Source organism: Eleutherodactylus coqui, chromosome 2 (genome assembly GCF_035609145.1).
Source record: "Eleutherodactylus coqui strain aEleCoq1 chromosome 2, aEleCoq1.hap1, whole genome shotgun sequence".
NCBI lineage: Eukaryota > Metazoa > Chordata > Amphibia > Anura > Eleutherodactylidae > Eleutherodactylus > Eleutherodactylus coqui.
In genome coordinates, this window is record NC_089838.1 from 246,406,207 (window position 1) to 246,425,202 (window position 18,996).

General features: G+C 45.3%; 1 protein-coding gene across 1 annotated transcript in view; it reads left to right on the top strand.

The window, feature by feature from the left end:
• Positions 1 to 405: 405 nt before the first annotated feature.
• The window catches only part of FANCI (FA complementation group I), a 67,935-nt gene continuing 49,344 nt past the window's right edge, over positions 406 to 18,996 (top strand). Inside the window, exons 1-7 of the mRNA XM_066592799.1 lie at positions 406 to 464; positions 5,099 to 5,199; positions 9,071 to 9,143; positions 9,274 to 9,404; positions 10,678 to 10,831; positions 16,813 to 16,870; positions 18,268 to 18,309. Coding sequence (XP_066448896.1) covers positions 5,116 to 5,199; positions 9,071 to 9,143; positions 9,274 to 9,404; positions 10,678 to 10,831; positions 16,813 to 16,870; positions 18,268 to 18,309 — 542 coding nt within the window. The 5' untranslated portion in view covers positions 406 to 464; positions 5,099 to 5,115. The remainder of the gene's footprint in view (positions 465 to 5,098; positions 5,200 to 9,070; positions 9,144 to 9,273; positions 9,405 to 10,677; positions 10,832 to 16,812; positions 16,871 to 18,267; positions 18,310 to 18,996) is intronic.

Genomic DNA, 18,996 nt, shown 5'->3' on the forward strand with positions numbered 1-18,996 from the left:
CCTAGAATCTTCTGATCCGTAGTCAGACGCGTTATCCATTGCGCCACTGGCCCGCCATATAACACCTGTCAGAGTTCTGTGTCCCATAATAAAGTCTAGGTAACAGCCTGGTTGCAGTAACCCCACTGATTACTTTGTGACCAGCTGCTTATATTGTGACATTATACATACAACACGTGTTCCATTCATAAGCGTGTAATATAAGTCCAAGTAAAAATCTAAAAAAATAACCGAGCCAGCCAGGAGTCGAACCTAGAATCTTCTGATCCGTAGTCAGACGCGTTATCCATTGCGCCACTGGCCCGTGCTGGCGTTCTGTCTCCCCAGCGCTTTTATTGTAGGAGGTCGGCAGAGCTCAGGCAGCACGCGCTGCAGCTGGGGGATGTGACGTCAGGCGCGGCAGATTTGGAGCCCGCGCTTTGGTATCACCGCTGGAACTGAGCGCCCGCTACGCCCGGAGTGGGGTGAGCGCCCTGCAGACACGCGTGACGTGGGAAGTTAACGGCGGCAGGAGTGACGTCATACAGCGTCCATAAGCCGCAATGCTCGTGTGTGGGAATACATGGCTATACTGTGGCAGGGGCATAGCGCGGTATATGGGGGGCGGGAGCACGTGATGACCGAGGTGTGTGAGGAGAGGCTCCTCCAGTAATAGCACTCATATTCTGGGACTGAGGACCCTAACTCTGAGGTGATCCCTCCATTGTGGGGGCAACTGGGGACCCAGCTTATACCCTCCTCTGTGGACCGGTCACTAGAGACCGCCCTCTGCGTTACAGGACCGCGCTGGATACGTCACGTCCCATACAGATCCGCTGAGGTGGTCCTTGTTTGGGTGCAAAGATTGGCGCTGCCCGTATTGCGGTTTGCATCTGTGCCCGTCCGTAGGCTGGGGGCGTTCCCTGATATACGGCTTCTCCGACCACCGCGATTTTGTCCTGTTTTGCGGGCGTTAAAATCATGGCTGCAAAACGGGTTGAAAACATTTGTTTCATTGTTTAGCCTCCACTCTGGCGATTCCTGCGCGATTATTACCGCGTGCCTACGTTACTCGCACACGGTTTTCCTAATGTGGGGGCGGGGTTTATCTCCACGCTATTTATTATTATTATTTTAAACTTGCGCAGAATTTGAATAGTCAAAAGAAAACCCCAACAAAACACGTCCTGAATCGCTCCGCAGCGGCGAGCGTATTCGTGCATGCGCCCGTCTGTTTATGCCCTAGCAGTCACGTACGGCCGCTGTTGGCCTCCATGGAAGCCATACCATGGAGGACAACCATTCTAGGTGACGAGAACAGCGCCATGACGGAGCCGCGAACGCAAACATCCGTAGTTAGTGATACAGACGCCGCGGCGGTGACCGTCCCACACGGCGTCCGTTTATTTCCGCTTTATTTGGAGTGTAGCATGACTGAGTCAGTGGACTGCGCCCTTCTGTGCGCCAAATAAAGTGGAAGCAAAGGGAACCGGTACAACAGATGCCAGAGATGTCCGTTGCACGATGTGCGTTTCCCTTCGGGGATTCCGTTGCCGCTTTGTTTTCAGCAGTCGGCACGGATCCGCTGAGGGGTTCCTGCCGCTCTCACCACTTTTTACCACGGCGCCCCGAAAGCACGGTCCAACCCCATCATTAATTTCAATGATCTGCGATCACACGTGGCGATTTAACGCCGTGATTTTCCAGCGCTGTCTGTTTTACTTTTGCGCCTTTTAATGATGGGTGCGTAAACAGCGCTGTACGACGCGTTCCAAAGCAGCCAAAATCATGTTAAAATGACGCAATTTTGAGCTGTATTTTCTGAACGCACGTGTTGGCGCGGCCGCGGGCTAACGGCACACGGGAGAGCGCGATATTGGACGTGAATCACGGCCTTATATCGCGCCGGCCAACACGTGATTTCCCTGCGGATGTGAGACATTTTTATATCATAACCGCCTCGCCTCGGGGATGTGGGGATTCTTCCGACGCGGCTGTCTGCTGGGATGGAGGATCGCGGAGTGTCTCCCAATGGGGAGACCTGGCATCACATGGCACTGCATGCACCTAGCGCACGGCGTGATGCTGCCGCCGGCCGCCCTGCCAGTCTTGTGCTATGTCTGAGCTCTGGATGTGCTGCAGTTTGTTTTTCCTGCATCTCGGTGCGGTGCGCGAAATAATCGCTACGTGTCTGACCACATCAAAGGAATGGGGTTTAGATTAGTGCGCCTCACATGGCGCAAATCTCACAGTGTAAAGCCGGCGTAAGGCTACATGGACGATTGTAAGGTTATGCCCAATATTGTCAGGCGCAACTTGCATCAGACAGCACCCGGACGTCCTGTCCTTGAGCCGCCCAATATACGGGAGCAATACTGTTTGGGTGCGAGTGCCCTTAATAAGCAGATAACGTATACCACAGGTAATCCTTTTTGGGGTTGGCCCACTGTATAGGAAGTGTAGAGGTTAGCGTGTGGTGGGTAATGGTGGCACAGCGCTGTTCACATCATGGGGGGCCACACACAGCACTGTTTGCATCTTGGGGGGCACATAGCACTGCTAGCATCATGGGGGGTGACGTGCAGCACTGTTGGCATCATGGGGACACGCAGCACTGTTGGCATCATGGAGGGACGCAGCGCTGTTGGCATCATGGCGGCACGCAGCAGTGTTGGCATCATGGGGGCGTGCAGCGCTGTTGGCATCATGGGGGGGCGTGCAGCGCTGTTGGCATCATGCGGGGGCGCGCAGCGCTGTTGGCATCATGGGGGGCGTGCAGCGCCGTTGGCATCATTGGGGGGGCCTGTAGCGCCGTTGGCATCATGGGGGGGCACGCAGCTCCGTTCGCATCGTGGGGGGCAGGCAGCACCGTTCGCATCGTTTGGGACAGGCTGCACCGTTCACATCGTGGGGGGCAGGCAGCACCGTTCGCATCGTGGGGGGCAGGCAGCACCGTTCGCATCGTGGGGGCAGGCAGCACCGTTCGCATCGTGGGGGGCAGGCAGCACCGTTCGCATCGTGGGGGGCAGGCAGCACCGTTCGCATCGTGGGGGGCAGGCAGCACCGTTCGCATCGTGGGGGGCAGGCAGCACCGTTCGCATCGTGGGGGACAGGCAGCACCGTTCACATCGTGGGGGGCAGGCAGCACCGTTCGCATCGTGGGGGGCAGGCAGCACCGTTCACATCGTGGGGGGCAGGCAGCACTGTTTGCATCATGTTTCAGCCACCCGTCCAGCGTACACGTTTTAATAACAACATAAAGCAGTTTTCCGTATCGCTCCTCGCCCCCAGTGACTCTTCTGATTATTTGCTCTCTCTTCGGCTGGCTCGCACGACCGTATGGCAAACCGCTGCATAAAAATGGCAGTGTTTTACCGTCATGTGGAGCTGCTTATCCCCGCGGTGTTGACCATGTGTGCCTGCATGGCGGCGGATCTCACACACTGGTCTCCGGGTTTCTTCTTTCTTTTAGCTTTTCTTTTTTCTTTTAGCTTTTCTTCTATTGTCTCTTAGCAATGTTGCGTTAAAATGGCGCACATACGCAATGTGATGGTGTATGTACAGCGTTTGCATCCACACCCATAGAGAGCAATAGGAGGTACATGGAACACGCTGCGCTCTTTTTTCCGTGCGTATTATACGCCGTGAATACACACAAGTGTGAGTGGAGCAGCGACAATCAATGCATTTAAATTGCCGCGATTTACCGGCCTTACATTTGCGTACTTGTTTGGCACGGCGAGGCCTGCTGCTCCGCATCTCCGTCTCACAAAAGCCAGACTTGTTTTGAAAGTGAAAACCGTAGTTTTTGTACTGTAACGGCAGACACGAGCCTATCGAAACACGCGGCTATAAATTTTACGCGTCCTTTTTTAAAAACGTGGCGGTACGCTTAAAAATTTCATACATTTTTTCATGTACTTTTGACGTCCGCTCTAACCATACATTAAAAGTGCAATACAAACAGGCGCTATGGCTACATTCAGGGTCTGCGATACAGACGTGCGAGGGCAGAGGGCAGCTCGGGGCGATATCGCCGGATGGTAATTTGTGGTGAATTACAAGATTTTGGGGGTTTATTAGGGAGTTATTTGCTATTTGTGCGCACCTGAGCGCTGCGTTTTTGTTGGACCCTCCATTAACTTATATGAAGACCTTTTGGTGCGCCAATCTGCACAGCAGTTGAGCGTGATGCGTTTTTTTTGTTGCCTGGCAAAAATGCATGTGAAAAATCCACAAATGTGAATGAATCCAGTGAAACCCATGGATTCTTTTTGTGTGTATCGTCCACATGGAGGCGCCCTAGGGCTAATTTCACACGAGTGATATCGGGCTGTGATATTACGCTCAGCAACATGCGATTTCCCTGTGGATATGAGGCATTTTCCATCTCAAAACCGCCTCACATCACTTGGGGGAAGTAGGAATCCTCCACCACAGCGAAGGATGCGGAGTTTTCACCGGACAGCACACATTGAAAGAATGGAACATTCACAAATCTGCTCAGAAGAGTGGATAGCGATTGCGATTTCTGCGAGTGGATTTAAAATCGCACCATGTTCTATTTATTTGCGGATTACCGAAATCAATGGAAGCTCTCCGGCCCATGGCCCATCTGCCATTGACATATTGATATATATGAATGATCTCTGTGTTTACAAGTTCCATTAGTTGGTCTTCGTTAGACTCTGTTTTGGCAGTTTTGCATGATTTTTTTTTTTTTTCAACCAGCATAAGGCCGCCTGCAGACGGGCGGAAATTCCGCGGTGGTATTTCCCGCGGTATTTCCGCCCCTAGAAGCTGCCATAGGATTGTGTTAACAAACGCAATCCTATGCAGACGGCTGCGCGGCAAACAAATCGCGGCATGCGAGCCCCGCACAGAAACGTCACTCGCCAGCCCCGCTCTGCGCATGCGCCGGCTGCCCAGCAGCCGGCACATGAAAGAGCCGGGGCCACGGGAGAGGTGAGTGTCCGCGCTGCTCTCTGCAGACGCTTGGGTCGGGTCCCGCTGCAAGAATTCTCGCAGCCGGATCCGACCCGGCCGTCTGCAGGCGGCCTAAATTAGATCATCCGTGTGGGTCATTTCTAGTAAATACAGTTTTATCTTTTTTTTCAAGGTATCCTCTATACAAATATGGACCAGAAAATATTGTCTCTATCTGCTGATAAGAAAACAGACAAACTTCAGCGTTACCTCCAGACTGTCAAAGAAGCCGAGGTGAATGAAGAATCCATACAGACCGCATGTGTCCATTAGTAAATGTTTCCATACACTGGAATTGGAAGCTATGGTTCTTAAGTGTGTTCATTGCATAGATCAAAAAATGTAAAAAGCCTTTCCAGGGACTTATTTAAAGTCAACTGTGTTACTGGGGCCTCCCAAAAAGATGTAATGAAATGGAAATCAGCTCAAATGGAGTCCTAAGTGTGTATCTTTGGACCCCATTCGCCTCATAAAGCCGTGCATATAATTTAAAAACTTGTCGACCCAATGCTCGTTTGGCTAATCACTATTTCTCCTGGCTTCCCTCTACATATGAAGGCTCAGTTTGGCTGGGCATTCATGAGTTTTCAATGGGCAGAGTGGTAAAAACCACAGCCAGACGGCTCTCATGGTAGCTTATCTCCAGAGAGAACAAAAGAAGTGTGTTACAAGTCAGTATGCCTCATTCTTCCTTTCCCCAACATGATCAGCAGAGTCAGCAGGCCCCCTTCACACATTCGGCAACTGCGTGGTCCTGCTGAAATGGGCAGGTTTGGATGACTTTTATCTAATACTAGCGTACCCGTCGCGCGTTGCTGCGAAGACAGACATACATACATACATTCGTTTTTATATATCTAGATGACGGCAGCAGCGACCACTGAGATTTTGTAGGCCGCTGCTTCCCCCTTGCAGGCTGAATTAAATAGCCGTTGTGTGGAACATCCAATTTATCCGGCTGCTGTGGCTTCTTGGGAAGATAGCCTAGTACATGTTTGCCCACTTCCAACTCCAATGGAGACTGGCTGTAAATGGCTGGCGTGCTCTAGTATTTATGGTTTCAAGCTGTACGTGTCATTGCATACAGTCTGTCTATCTATCTATCTATCTATCTATCTATCTATCTATCTATCTATCTATCTATCTATCTATCTATCTATCTATCTATCTATCTATCTATCTATCTATGACATCAGGAAATGAGAGAATTAGATTCCGTACGTAAAATTTGAACGCTAATTCTTTGGCGCTTTGAATTGAATAATCGAGTTGGGACCCATTAACTTTTCCTATTTATGACATAATCAATGCTCGTGCCAAATTTCAAGTTTCTATGACATTGGGAAGTGAGAGAATTAAATTCCGTACATAAAATTTGGACGCTAATTCTTTTGCGCTTAGAATTGAATAATCGAGTTGGGATGAGACATAAGGCCTTGCCCATAAGCATTCCCCAACCTCCAAGAACTGAACCTACCTACCTGAATGAGATTTTGTAGGCCGCTGCTTCCCCCTTGCGGGCTGAATAAAATAGCCGTTGGGTGGAACATACAATTTATCCGGCTGCTGTGGCTTCTTAGGAAGATATCCTAGTACTTGTTTACCCACTTCCAACTCCAATGGTAATTGGCTGGCGTGCTCTAGTGGTTCCAAGCTTTACGTGTCATAATAGAGCCTTAATGACATCACAATGCAGCTTTATAGAACATGTTGGGGCATGTTCAAGGGCGTCCGATGTTGATGACATCAGTGATGACATCACAATAGCAGGTGGCTTACTTATTCGATCTACGTGGGGGGGGTGGTAACTTTCGACGACGCTCGCGCGCGCGCCATTTATCGTAGGATAGTTGTACTATGCCTATAATCTTCCCAGGAGTGTACTCAACAACTTCCCAAAGTTTCATGGCGCATAAAGGACAGACAGACAGACAGACAGGCAGGCAGGCACGCACACAGACAGACATACATTCAATTTTATATATATAGATACATGGGGCCTTTAAAGGAAATGGATCCACTGTCTGATACGTTTAAGCACCATTTTGGGACATTCAAATGTAACCCCCTGCCACAAAGCTCAGTGGAGAGAGAAAATGTAACCTAAGCTGACGCTTGAGGTGTATTCACATGGGTTATTTTCCTGTGCGAGTTCTTTCTAATTCCGAGATGGATTGAACTAGCACAGCAAAATAATTAATTCATTTGAAATGGTTATTTCACATGCGGCTTTTCTCTTGGGCCGATGGTCTGAGTTTAAAAAAATCTCTGTATGTCCTATTTCTGTGTGTGATTCTTGTTCAAGAATCGCCCATTATTTTCTATGGGAGCGTAAAATAAAACAGATTGGAATCGCATGTGATTCTGATCCACTTTCAACTAATGTTACCATGTATGGTATATACATATGCAATTCTATACAGTTTATTTCCATAGAGTTGAGTATAAAGCTTTGCTCACATCTTGTTATATGAACATGCTCGGCTTGTGCACGCAGAGAACTTCTTGTGCATATAACAAGTGTAACTAAGTCCTCCCCCACCTCCCGAGGCTGAAAGAGTGTCCCTTTGGCCTCCAGCGAGATTGGTGAGGGTCCTGCTTCTTGGAATTGCACTGATCCGTAGAATGAGGATCCCAACAGTCCCTGTATGAATGGACAGTCCCTGTATGAATGGAGCAGAGGTTGCCTGTGTGTGATGCCACTTTATTCATTTCTAGGTCAGCGCTGGAAATTACAGAATGTGAATATTTTGGTAATGCAGGATCTCCCGCCGATCATAAAGTTATCCCCTATCTGTGCACGGGGGATAACTTTAAATCTTAAGGAAGTATAGTATGTGGACAGGTTCACCTTATTATTAGGCCATATGGCACAGATAAGAGAGATTGTGCAATTAGGCTAGAAGCAGCTATTAAAGAATACGGGGGGCTGTATTCATGCAAGGACCTTTCTCATCAGTTTCTGATGGTTGCTTTGTATACATACAAATACACAATAGTCATCATTCACTGGTCAGAGTAGGTGGGGGGCTTCCTTAGTGAATACAAGGGACTTGACTTAAAATACAGAAAACACACCACAAAAAAGATGAATTTCAGTGTCTGATCCTCTGTCCTGCAGGAATTTAAGCCACTATTAGAGATGTTTGGCAGCTGCTTATTACTTTCCCTTTGTTGAAGTAAACATGCAGTCTATGGGCAGCTTATGATAACATGATCTGGATATACAATGCTGATCCCAAAATCAGGGAAGAGAACACTATATTGCAGTGACAGCATCTCTTGTTCTGTGTGAACTCTTAGGCCATCTTCATACATGGTGGAAATGCGATGCATTTTCTGCAGCATTTACAGTACAAGCATGGAGAGGAGACTTAAAAATTCCTCACGTAGTGCAGACAATTTCTGCTACAAATCTGAAGGAATTTTGAAGAGAAATGTAGATTCTAAACTGTCTATGTGGGCCACTTTCACACAGCCAAGGCAATCGCACCCCATTCTATTGAATGAGGTGATATACATGAGCCATTTTTATTTTTTCAAGCATCAGATTGTGGTACGGGAAAAAAAATCATGGCATATCCTGTGTTTGGGTGTTCCCTCGGAAAGCCTCGCCGATTGTTTTCAATGGGGCTGGAAAACACATTGCACGGAGTTGAAGGTGCATTCGAGTGTGATGCGAGGTTCCTTATTGATAGGATCACAACTGTACTGAAGTGAGGGAGGCGGTTTTGACACAGAAATGACACATTCACTGGTACATTGCACAAGCGCCATATAGGGCTGCGTTTTTTTGCCCGATATCACGCTTGCCTGTATGAAACTAGCCTTATGCTGTGGAATTCAGCCCTTGAAGTACAAGGGTTAACGTGCAGATTTTCAGTAAGTAATTCCATGGCTGAATCTGCACCATTTACGTGCAGATTTGGTCACTGCGGATTTACTACAGGTTTTCCGTTGCGCAAATCTGAAGCAGAAACCTACAGTGTGAAGGCCCCCTTAGACCGCCTTTAACTATCATTTCATTGTTTCTCAGATACCAGAGACTGCTAGAACGTTGAAGCCTTCTTCTAAAGTGCAGTCAATATTCTATGTTTTATTTCAGCTTGTAAACCTCATCACTAAAGTTGCAGTTAATGGAAAAGAACATGGGGCGCTGTTACGTGCTATTTTTAAAGGTAAATGTCTGAAATATTTTCTAGTCACATTATTAATTTTGTTGGTTTTATTTTCGTTCATTTAGAACAATAGTGTCTTTAGGGACTCGCTAATTCAGAATATATAACGTACAACTTCTTATCTGTGCAGGGTCACCGTGTTCTGAAGATGCCGCGGTTCGCAGGAGGTTTGCTGTCTATAAATACTGTATAGAATTTGTTGAGTCGGGAGATCTGCAGAGAGAAGTGGCCGCAGAGATTGTGGGCCTATTAATGCTGGAGGTAAGTTAATTTGGAATAGTATAGGGATTCATATCATAAACATTTGTGAGACTGTAAAGTCCTGGTCATCAGCTTCATTCTGGGACATGGGATCAGCCTCTCATGCAGTGAAATGGAGTGTAGTGTTTGTCATTAGAAGCCCACCAGATATCCCTCGTCCTACTTTCTTGCCATTAGTTAGGTCCTTCTGTAGTCCGTTTTTTTTCAGGAAGATCATATACAGTAACTCTCCATGCAATGTGGTATTTTGAAGTGCAGAAGAACAGTATATGCTGCTTTTCCGCATTTTAAATTTACAGAGTGAACCCTGTGCAGTTGATTCCCTTTTCTGAGGCTTGCACATGGTAGTGACAGGCACACGCTGATTTCAGACTTGTGTCATGTATGGGGAAATATGTTTTAGCTTGTCCAAAGCTCCCATTCATTCGTTCCAACATGCTGTGAGCTTGGAACCGGTGTATTAATGAGCTGTGAGGTCCATCTGCCGCTGATTGACAGATTTCTCATTTTGTAGGCCGAAGCCTGAGGAGCCTAAACAGCAAGGGGAAAGGGAGAAGTAGTAGAACTGGCAAATGATACATTGGGAATAGATGGTTGCCATATTTTACTGAGATTAGTGTGTGCCTGTCAATATTAGAAAAAGTCAGTGCATATGTTGGCAGTGAGCAGAATGGGCCTTGGAAATGTAGTTTCTAATAGGAAAATAGGCAGTCACTTGGTAAGTTGTGCCGTATTGCCTGTTTTCTTCTCTGCGTACTAAAGAAACAGTCAAACTACTGGGATGAATATTAAAAGATAGTGGATACATGTGAATACGGACACATCAGATGATTTTTCTTTGCTTTATTCCTTCGTTATGCTTGTACAATCAGGTACATAATATAAACAAGATGAATATTAAAACTGCAAAAAAGCACAGGTTGGGCCTGAACACAAGGTAGGCTCTTTTACACGAAAAGATAAATCTGAATGATCATGCAACGAGTGGCGTCACAGTGATCGTATGTTGTTCACTTGGCATTTACATTGAACAATAATTGGGTAGTTGTGATCGCCTCTAGTTAACCCTTCTGCCACTGCTTTCTACCCAGCAAATTGTTACAACACCTGTTTTCATGAAAGGATTTTCAGCAGACAAACAGTGATTTCAAGATCAAATCAGTGCTAATTTAACAATTTATCGCTTCTCTTTCTGCAAGTGGTTGTCTGACAAACTGTCTAACTAATTATGTTGGATAGGTTCTTACTACTTTCCATTTGTTATTACTTTCAGGTTCATCAGTTCCCCGCACCAGCTCTCCTTGAATTGGCCAATCTCTTTCTTGATACAGTAAAGGCTGGAAATCTTTCCAGTGGAAAGTCATTGGAATTGTTTCCCAATGTGCTCAAAGCCCTGTCAGCAAGAGAAACCTTGGTCTACGGCAATGGTAATATAATGGCGTCTGTACCATCAATTATTAATAAAGGAAATGATAATAATTGCAAAAGAAATTACTTTTGATGCCTGAGAAAATATGGTGATCTACTCAGATTAACTCCATATGAAAAAAGGTGGTGTGATATGGTGAGAGAGGTAATGCATTTATATGGAGGAAAACATACCACCGTATTTTTGCCGCATACTCGTATAACTGACTGCATTTCTCCCTAGGATCACTCTGTTTCTAAAGGAAATCTGGTGCAATGTACTGCATAAAGTTTCAGACTACACAGATGGCAATAGGAATCCACGTTATGCACTTCACTGCAATTCTTTAATACACAATGACAGGTTATGGAGTCAATATGATACAGTATGGCCTTATAAACTGCTATACGTATCTCCATATGCCTCTCATTTTATGGAGGAAAACATTCTGGCGTGCTTGAATCCTGGAAGGATCCATTTTGGGGGGAGAATATATCTATAAAAAAAGTGCTGTATGAAGGCATTAAACATGCGCACAATTCCTACAGCACCATACTATAGAGCTGAAACTATTCTGTATGCTGTCCAGGGGTGAGTCTGACTGCCATTAGGAAGTCAGGAAGGAATTTTCCCCCCGAAAAGGTTAATTGTAGAGTTGAGCGAACATACTCTGCCGAGCTTGATGCTCGTTCGAGCATTAGCGTACTGGATGGTGCTCGTTACTCGAACGAGCATCACGCAGTGTTCGATCCCGCCCCAGCTTTTGGCTCCTCCCCGCTGTGACGTGCATGTTTTGGCCCCTCCCTGCCACAGCGTGCGTCATTGGCAAATTTTGGCAGGCAGGAGAGAGAGAGAGAACGAGAACCTAGGAAAAAAAAAAGCTCAGCACCCGGCGTCCCACATACAAAAATGCTTGAGTCTCCCATTGTAGTCAATGGGGTTCGTTACTCGAGTAGAGCTCTCGAATTTTACGAAAAGCTCGACTCGAATAACATGGACTCGAGCATTTGGGTGCTTGCTCATCTCTAGTTAATTGGCTTTTGTCTCTTGGGGTTTTTTGCCTCCCTCTGGATCAACAAGGAGGTTTAACAGGCTGAACTAGATGGAAATTGTCTTCATTTGGCCTTACATACTATGTCATTCAGGTATTGGGCATGAGACTAGATCTATGTGGATTTTCTGCCCTTGGTACCTGTTTTTGCCAGCTAGTATAAGAGCTAGTAATGTTTAGAGTTGTAGCACTTTTATGCAAAACATCTCAAAATGAAGTTTTGCATTACTCCATATGGAATATAATGCAACTTTTTTAGCAGAGAAAGTTAAGTAAAGTTTTCATAGTTTACTGCATTACATACTATACAATTAAGAGAAGTTCAGTCTGGATAGGTCAGGATTACAACAAGGAAAACTTGTGTGGACTATGAAGAATATCTTTGGGCTTTAATAAATGAATATGAAATTATCAGCTATACGAATGGCGCTGTGTCCGTTGTCTTCGCTATAATGAGAATTGATAAAAAGTGGCCATCCTGGGAAACACAATGGATATAGTCGGATGTGACAATGGTGCAGTCCTTCTTATGGAATCATCAGTGTATAATGAGAACACCTTCTAATGGCCTGAGGAAGAGCTGCGTACTGACATGAAACAAGTTGTTTTAAGAATGTTATAAATAAAAGTTCCATTAAGCCAACCTCCGCGGACCCCACCATTGCCATATCCATCTGTATTCAATGTATATATCCTTATCTCATCTGGGACTCGCCAAGAAAAGTAAAGGCCCATTTACACGCAAAGATAATCTTTCAAACGATTGAAAGATTTAGCGATCTATTTGCATAAAGTGTTAATGGCCATTAACACTTTATCATCTTTATTTGCATGTAAAAGGGCCTTTTGGAGCTGTTTGCAGATCCCAACATGTGATTAATCACACACCCAGCTTTGCACACAGCTGCATTGTTCTGCTTGCAGCCTACTGCAGATTGCATTGTTATCTCCACAGGTGTCGGCAGATAACAGTGTGTGGTCTATTGAGAGATAAATGTGTTTGCTTAATTTCTCATTAGCTGAACAATTTTAAATTCACCTTAAAAACATTGTTCAAATGAAAACTGCACAATGCCCGTGTTTACATGTAACGATCATCGCTCATTTGAACGATAATTGTTACGTGTAAATGGGCCTTAAGACCGGGATGGGCCTCTGTTCTTCATCAATAGTGTTATGTCTCGCACAGCACAGCAAGGTGAGCAGAATTGATTTATATGACCGGCTATTTTTAAATCAACCCTACACATGAAAGCGCCTGTCTTTACTTTCTTGGAAATTAATTAAATCTTGAAATTAATCTTTTTTTTTTTTTTAAACTCGTTTTATTGAAAACACTGTATTTTGTACAATAACTGAATAAAGAACTTTGGTTACATCATAGGCTCATTGCACTCATGTCGACAATGCTTTAGTACATTCCATTAACACATACATTTGTTACATTTTTTATGATAATATGGTTTCTTCGCAGTGCCAGTAGAGGGTATGGTTCTTTGTTGGTTTTACTGGGCGTTTCTAGGTATAGCTGTCCTCAGCAAGTTATGGAACTGATCTTGTGTGAACACCGTACTCGTTGACCCACACCATCTTTCCCATGCTTTATAAAATTTTTCAGGGCATTTTCTGTTTTTGTATACGATTTTTTCCGTATGGCAGGACGGCATTAATAATGTTCTGCCATTTTGAGAGTGTTGGGGGGCGTCTGTCCATCCAGCGTAGAGCTATTGCTTTCCGGGCATAAAATAATACCTTAGTGAGAAATATCTTGTCATGATACTGCCATTGTTCTTCGTCTAGGACACCTAACAGGCACACTGCGGGGTCATGCGGTACCGGCATTCCCAGTATTTGTGTTAGGAACTCTATGACCTCTCTCCAGTATGCCTGAATGTCTGTGCAATTCCATATTAGGTGGTTAAAGTTTGCATTAGGTGCTCTGCACCGGTGACAATGGTTAGTGGTTATCAGATTCATTTTATAGAGTCTGATCGGCGTTAGATAGCACTGGTGTAGGATGTATAGTTGTGTTAATTTGTTGTTTGCCGCCGGTGATACTGTGGTGTATGTGGACATTGCTGTTTCCCAATCCTCACTAGTGAGGGTGGGAATAAGTTCTCTCCATCTCTGCATTACTGTCATTGGTGTATCAGGGATTTTAGCTTGCAGTAGATGGGTGTACAGCACCGATATCAGGCCTTTAGGTCCTTGGGTTCGCAATATGCCTATTAGTGGGTATTGGGAAAATGTTTGTCTAGGTCCTGGGAACTGTGCAGTCAGTGCGTGTTGGAGTTGCAGGTATCTAAAGAATCCCGCCCTTGGAATCTGGTACAGTTGTTGCAATTGTTCAAAGGAGGCCAGCGTTTGGTCCACGTATACATGCTCTCCTGAGTTTATCCAGAATTGTTTGCCCGGTAGGTTCATCAAGTGTGGTAGTGCTCTGTTGTCCCACAGGGGAGTCTCCAGAGGGATGTTCTCCTGTCTAGTTAATGATTTGCATGTCTGCCACACGTTCACTGCTAGTCTGTGGATGGGTAGCATTTGTTTGGTCATTAATCCTGGTTTTTCCAGGAGGATCCAGAGCGATGTTTCCGCAAGGAAATACATCAGGTGGTGCTCGGAGTTAGGGAGAGGCGCGCTCGACAACCAATGGCGGAGATACCTAACCTGTCCCGCCAAGTAATATAGTTTAAAGTCTGGTAGCGCCATTCCTGCCATCTCTTTAGGGCGCTGTAGAGTATCTACAAGTAGCTTGGCTCTAGAGTTTCCCCATATGAATGACGTTATTAAGGAGTTCGTTTTTTTAAAGAATTTCTGTTGTATAGTTGTTTCTGTGTGCTCTAGGCAATATAGGTATTTGGGGAGTATTATCATTTTTATGAGGTTTATCCTGCCTGCTACAGATAGTGGTAGGGAACTCCAACTTTTCAATTTTTGCTGTAGGGTTGTCAGTAGGGGGGTGATATTTAACTCGAGGCTCTGGGTATGGTCACTGGTGATGTGCATACCAAGATATTTAAATCTGGGGGTGATTTGTAATTTACAGAATACGTCTCCCATCCGCCATCCCTCTGGTCTTAGGGGCATAAAAGCGGACTTTTGGCAGTTGATGCATAGGCCTGAGAAAGTTCCAAATTTATCGATCACTGATATGGCTAGCGGCAGGGTGTTTCTAGGGTCTGACATATATAATATTATGTCGTCCGCATACAGGCCTATTCTGTCCTCTCTGGGCCCTATCTGGACGCCTTTGTATGAGGTGTGCTGTCGAATTTTCAAGGCTAGGGGTTCGATTGCAATTGCAAATAGAAGGGGGGAAAATGGGCATCCCTGTCGGGTCCCCCTGTGTAGTGGGAAGGAGGCGGAGGCCAGGCCGTTTACCGTTAACCTGGCGGTCGGGGCTTTATATAGAATAGAGATCCATTTTATAAAAGTGTCTCCGAACCCGAATTTCCGTAAGACTTCTATCAGATATAGCCACTCGACGGAGTCGAACGCCTTAGCTGCGTCTAGTGAGGCCAGGGCCCAGTCTGATCTCCATCTCCACCCCACCTGTGTGATCACCTGTGTTCTTCTGATGTTGTCCGATGTTGATTTACCCGGGATAAAACCGGATTGGTCGGGGTGTATAATTTCCCCTATGATTTGGTTTAGACGGGAGGCCAGTATTTTAGTAAGGATTTTATAGTCAGTGTTTAATAAAGAAATAGCCTATACGAGCCGCATTCCTCTGGGTTTTTGTCCGGTTTAAGGATAAGCACTATGTTGGCCTCCAGCATCGACTCTGGGAGACGGCTTTTATCAAATATGCATTTATATAAGGAGAACAGGTGTGGAATTATTTCTTTTTTGTAGTGTTGGTAGATTTCCACTGGTAGCCCGTCCACGCCCGGAGTTTTATTCTTTGCCATTTCATTTATTGCTTCTTCAATCTCTTCCGTTGTAATGGGAGAGTCTAATAAGGACTTGTAATCGTCTTGTATTTCTGGGAATATTATGTCAGTTAGGTAGGTTTCTAGTTCTGCAGGTGTGTAATTAACTCGCGATTGATATAGGTCGTCGTAGAATTGTTGAAATCTATCTAGGATTTCTTTCGGGTCCGTAAGCATTGTTTCCTCAGCTGATTTAACTCTCAGTATAGATGGGGGGGCGGTCTCCTGTCGCGCCATATAGGCAAGTAATTTGCTGGATTGGTTTCCCTGTTCAAAAAAGGACTGTCGGGTAAAGAAAAGGTTCCTCTGGGCTTTCTCTTTCAGATATAGTAAATAGTCTCTGCCTATCTGGAGCCATTTGTCTCTTTTAGTGTCTGTAGGGTCAGCTACAAATTCTCTTTCTAATTGTTGGCATTGTTCTGCTAAGAGTTCGCCTTCCCGTGCCGTGGCTCTTTTAATAAATGAAATTGAGGACCTTAAACCGCCTCTGAGGTAGGGTTTAAATGCCTCCCATACTAGAATTGTATCTGCGTGTGCCTCATAGTATATTTGGATCTGATCCGGTATGCGGTCGTTAGGTCCACATAACGAAAGCCAGAATGGGTGTACCCTTGGTCTCTTGATTGTAATTGGACCTGGGTTTTTAAGAATCATACGTATTGGTGAGTGGTCTGAGACACCTCGAGGTAGGAACTCTATTGAGTCGATTTTAGGAACTAGTGAAGGGGACCCAAATATATAGTCTATTCGACTGAGTGCGTGATTGTGGGCTGCATGGCAGGTGTATTCCTTTTGTTGCGGGTGAAATATTCGCCATAGGTCTAGCCATCCCATTACCGAGATAATAGAGGCCAGGCGGGTCTTATTCGTGTCTCCCTCCCTCCGAGCACCACCCCCAAATCTATCCACAGCGGGATCCATCACCATATTCATATCTCTGAAATAAATCTTTTATTAACCCATTAATTCTTTTTGTGCATCTGAGAAAAAAAAACAATAAGTGCTTTTACTTTTAAGGTGATATAACTGGAGAAGAATGCAAGAAGCAGATTATTAACAGTCTGTGTTCCAGCAGGTATGTGGAATTTTTACTACTTCTTATCAGGCTTTTTCCCCCCATGCTCTTAGATGTTATATTTGACTAGGTACAATATGCCATTATACATCGATTAGCAATAACATTAAAACATCCTGCTTAATACTGAGTAGACCCCCCCTCATGTCTCCAAACAGCTCTGGCTCGTCGAAGCATGAACTTCTCAAGACTTGTGAAGGTGTCCTGTGATTTCTGGCACCAAGATGTTGGCAGCAGTAGATCCTTTAAAGTGGTTTTCCGTGGAAAATCCTATTGATGAACTATCTTTAAGATAGGCCATCAATAGTGGACCCCGACCGATCAGCTGATCGTGTGCCTGCTGCTCTGACCAGTGTAGTGGCCGGCGCTTGTAACTGCAGGTATGTTTCCCATTGATTTCAACAAGAGCTGCGCTTGCAATTACAAATGCTGGCTAATTCATTGAATGGCTGTGATTGGTTCATCGAGAACTCTAGAGATTTGCTGAGCTATGGTGCTCGAGAACCAATCAGAGCCAGCGCTTCCTGGAGGTGGGAATTTTGAACCTCCAAACCAGGAAGTGCTGACTAAAAACTACAAGGAAGTTTGCCGGAGCTGCAGAGGAGACGCACGGCAGAGCCCACAGTGCCTGTTAGGTGATGTATTGTGTTAAAGTTTTTTTGTGATGCAGATAGGCCTCATTTTAGGGCTTTTGTAGTAGGATTTCCTATTCTAAAAGTTGCATCACACCGCATGAAAACGCAGTTTTCATGCGATGCAACAGAAATGAAGGCTCCATAGGGAAACATGGGCTACAAAACATACGGTAGCAAATCGCAGCAATATTCAGAAACCCGTGTTTTGTTTTTTTTTCTCGCAATGAAGCAGCCTACAAAATATTGCTAATGTGAAAGAACCCATTGGAAAGCATGGGCTTCATATACATGTGATTTGTAGCGCTGTCGCATCGCAAGAGAATTGTGCGATTTTTCTCGCCCCTTTGAGACCAGCCTAATGCGCATCCGATTCACTGATATCCAGCCTTGCATTTTACAGGACTTAAAGGATCTGCTGCTAAAGTCTTGGTGCCAAATACAGCAGAACATCTTCACAGGTCTTAGGCAGTCCATACCTACTGGGCAGAGCTTATTTTGTGAGCATGACGGGTCCAGCACTGTTTTAATGTTATGGCTTTTCTTTTAACCCTGCTTTGTATATTGTACTTATTCGTGGTAAATGATGTCATTGTATAAATCATGGTAATGAGGTAATGAAGCAGCCATATTGGTTGTCACTGTATAAAACATATATAACTATTAAACTGCTGAAGATTACTTTTTACTAACTTGACCAATCTAAGAACATAAAGTGTTATTCCTAATGTTATACTTCTAATTGATTTTCTTTTATTCTTGAAGGTGGGATCCAAAATGTGTCATTTTTCTTACATCAATGTTTAGGTAAGATTATTCCTATAGTTCACCTTTTCTATGTATTTTCATGAGCAGACATATTTACAAAATAAAAGTGAAACGACCAACCCTTCATGGTACAAGTTTTGTTGGTAAACGGGCACAAGGCTTTCAATTCACATGAATTTGGATGATTTATCAGCTTTTTATTCATTTTTCTGTTCCCAAAAAAGTGTCAGCATTTGCTGTATCCCTAGCATCTGTGTGCCTTGTTGAGGCATATGGCACACAATAATATACTGCAAAAGCGTTTGTCCCAAAGGTCAAGTAGCCCTATGAGCATTAGTAAATCTTTCTTAGGGCTCATTCTGACATGCGTATATCAGCCGGGTTTTCACGCCCGAACAATATACGCTGCCCCTCTCTGCAGGGGGAGGAGGCGGGCTGGACCGGGAGCAGTGCACTGAGCTACCGCCGCCTCTCCACCATTTGCAACGAAACGGGGCGGAACTTAGCTCCGCCCGCGTCCTGCCCCTCCCATTGCAATCAATGGCGAGTGGCAGAGTGGCGTGGGAGCTCAGTGCACTGCTCCCGGCCCAGACCGCCTCCTACCCCTCCAGAGAGGGACAGTGTATATTGGCCGCAGCAGGTGAGTTTATTCTTATTTTCAGCCCTCATGTCCGCGGGGCAGGGGAGGGACCCGCTACGGATTCTCCATGGAGAATCCGTAGCAGG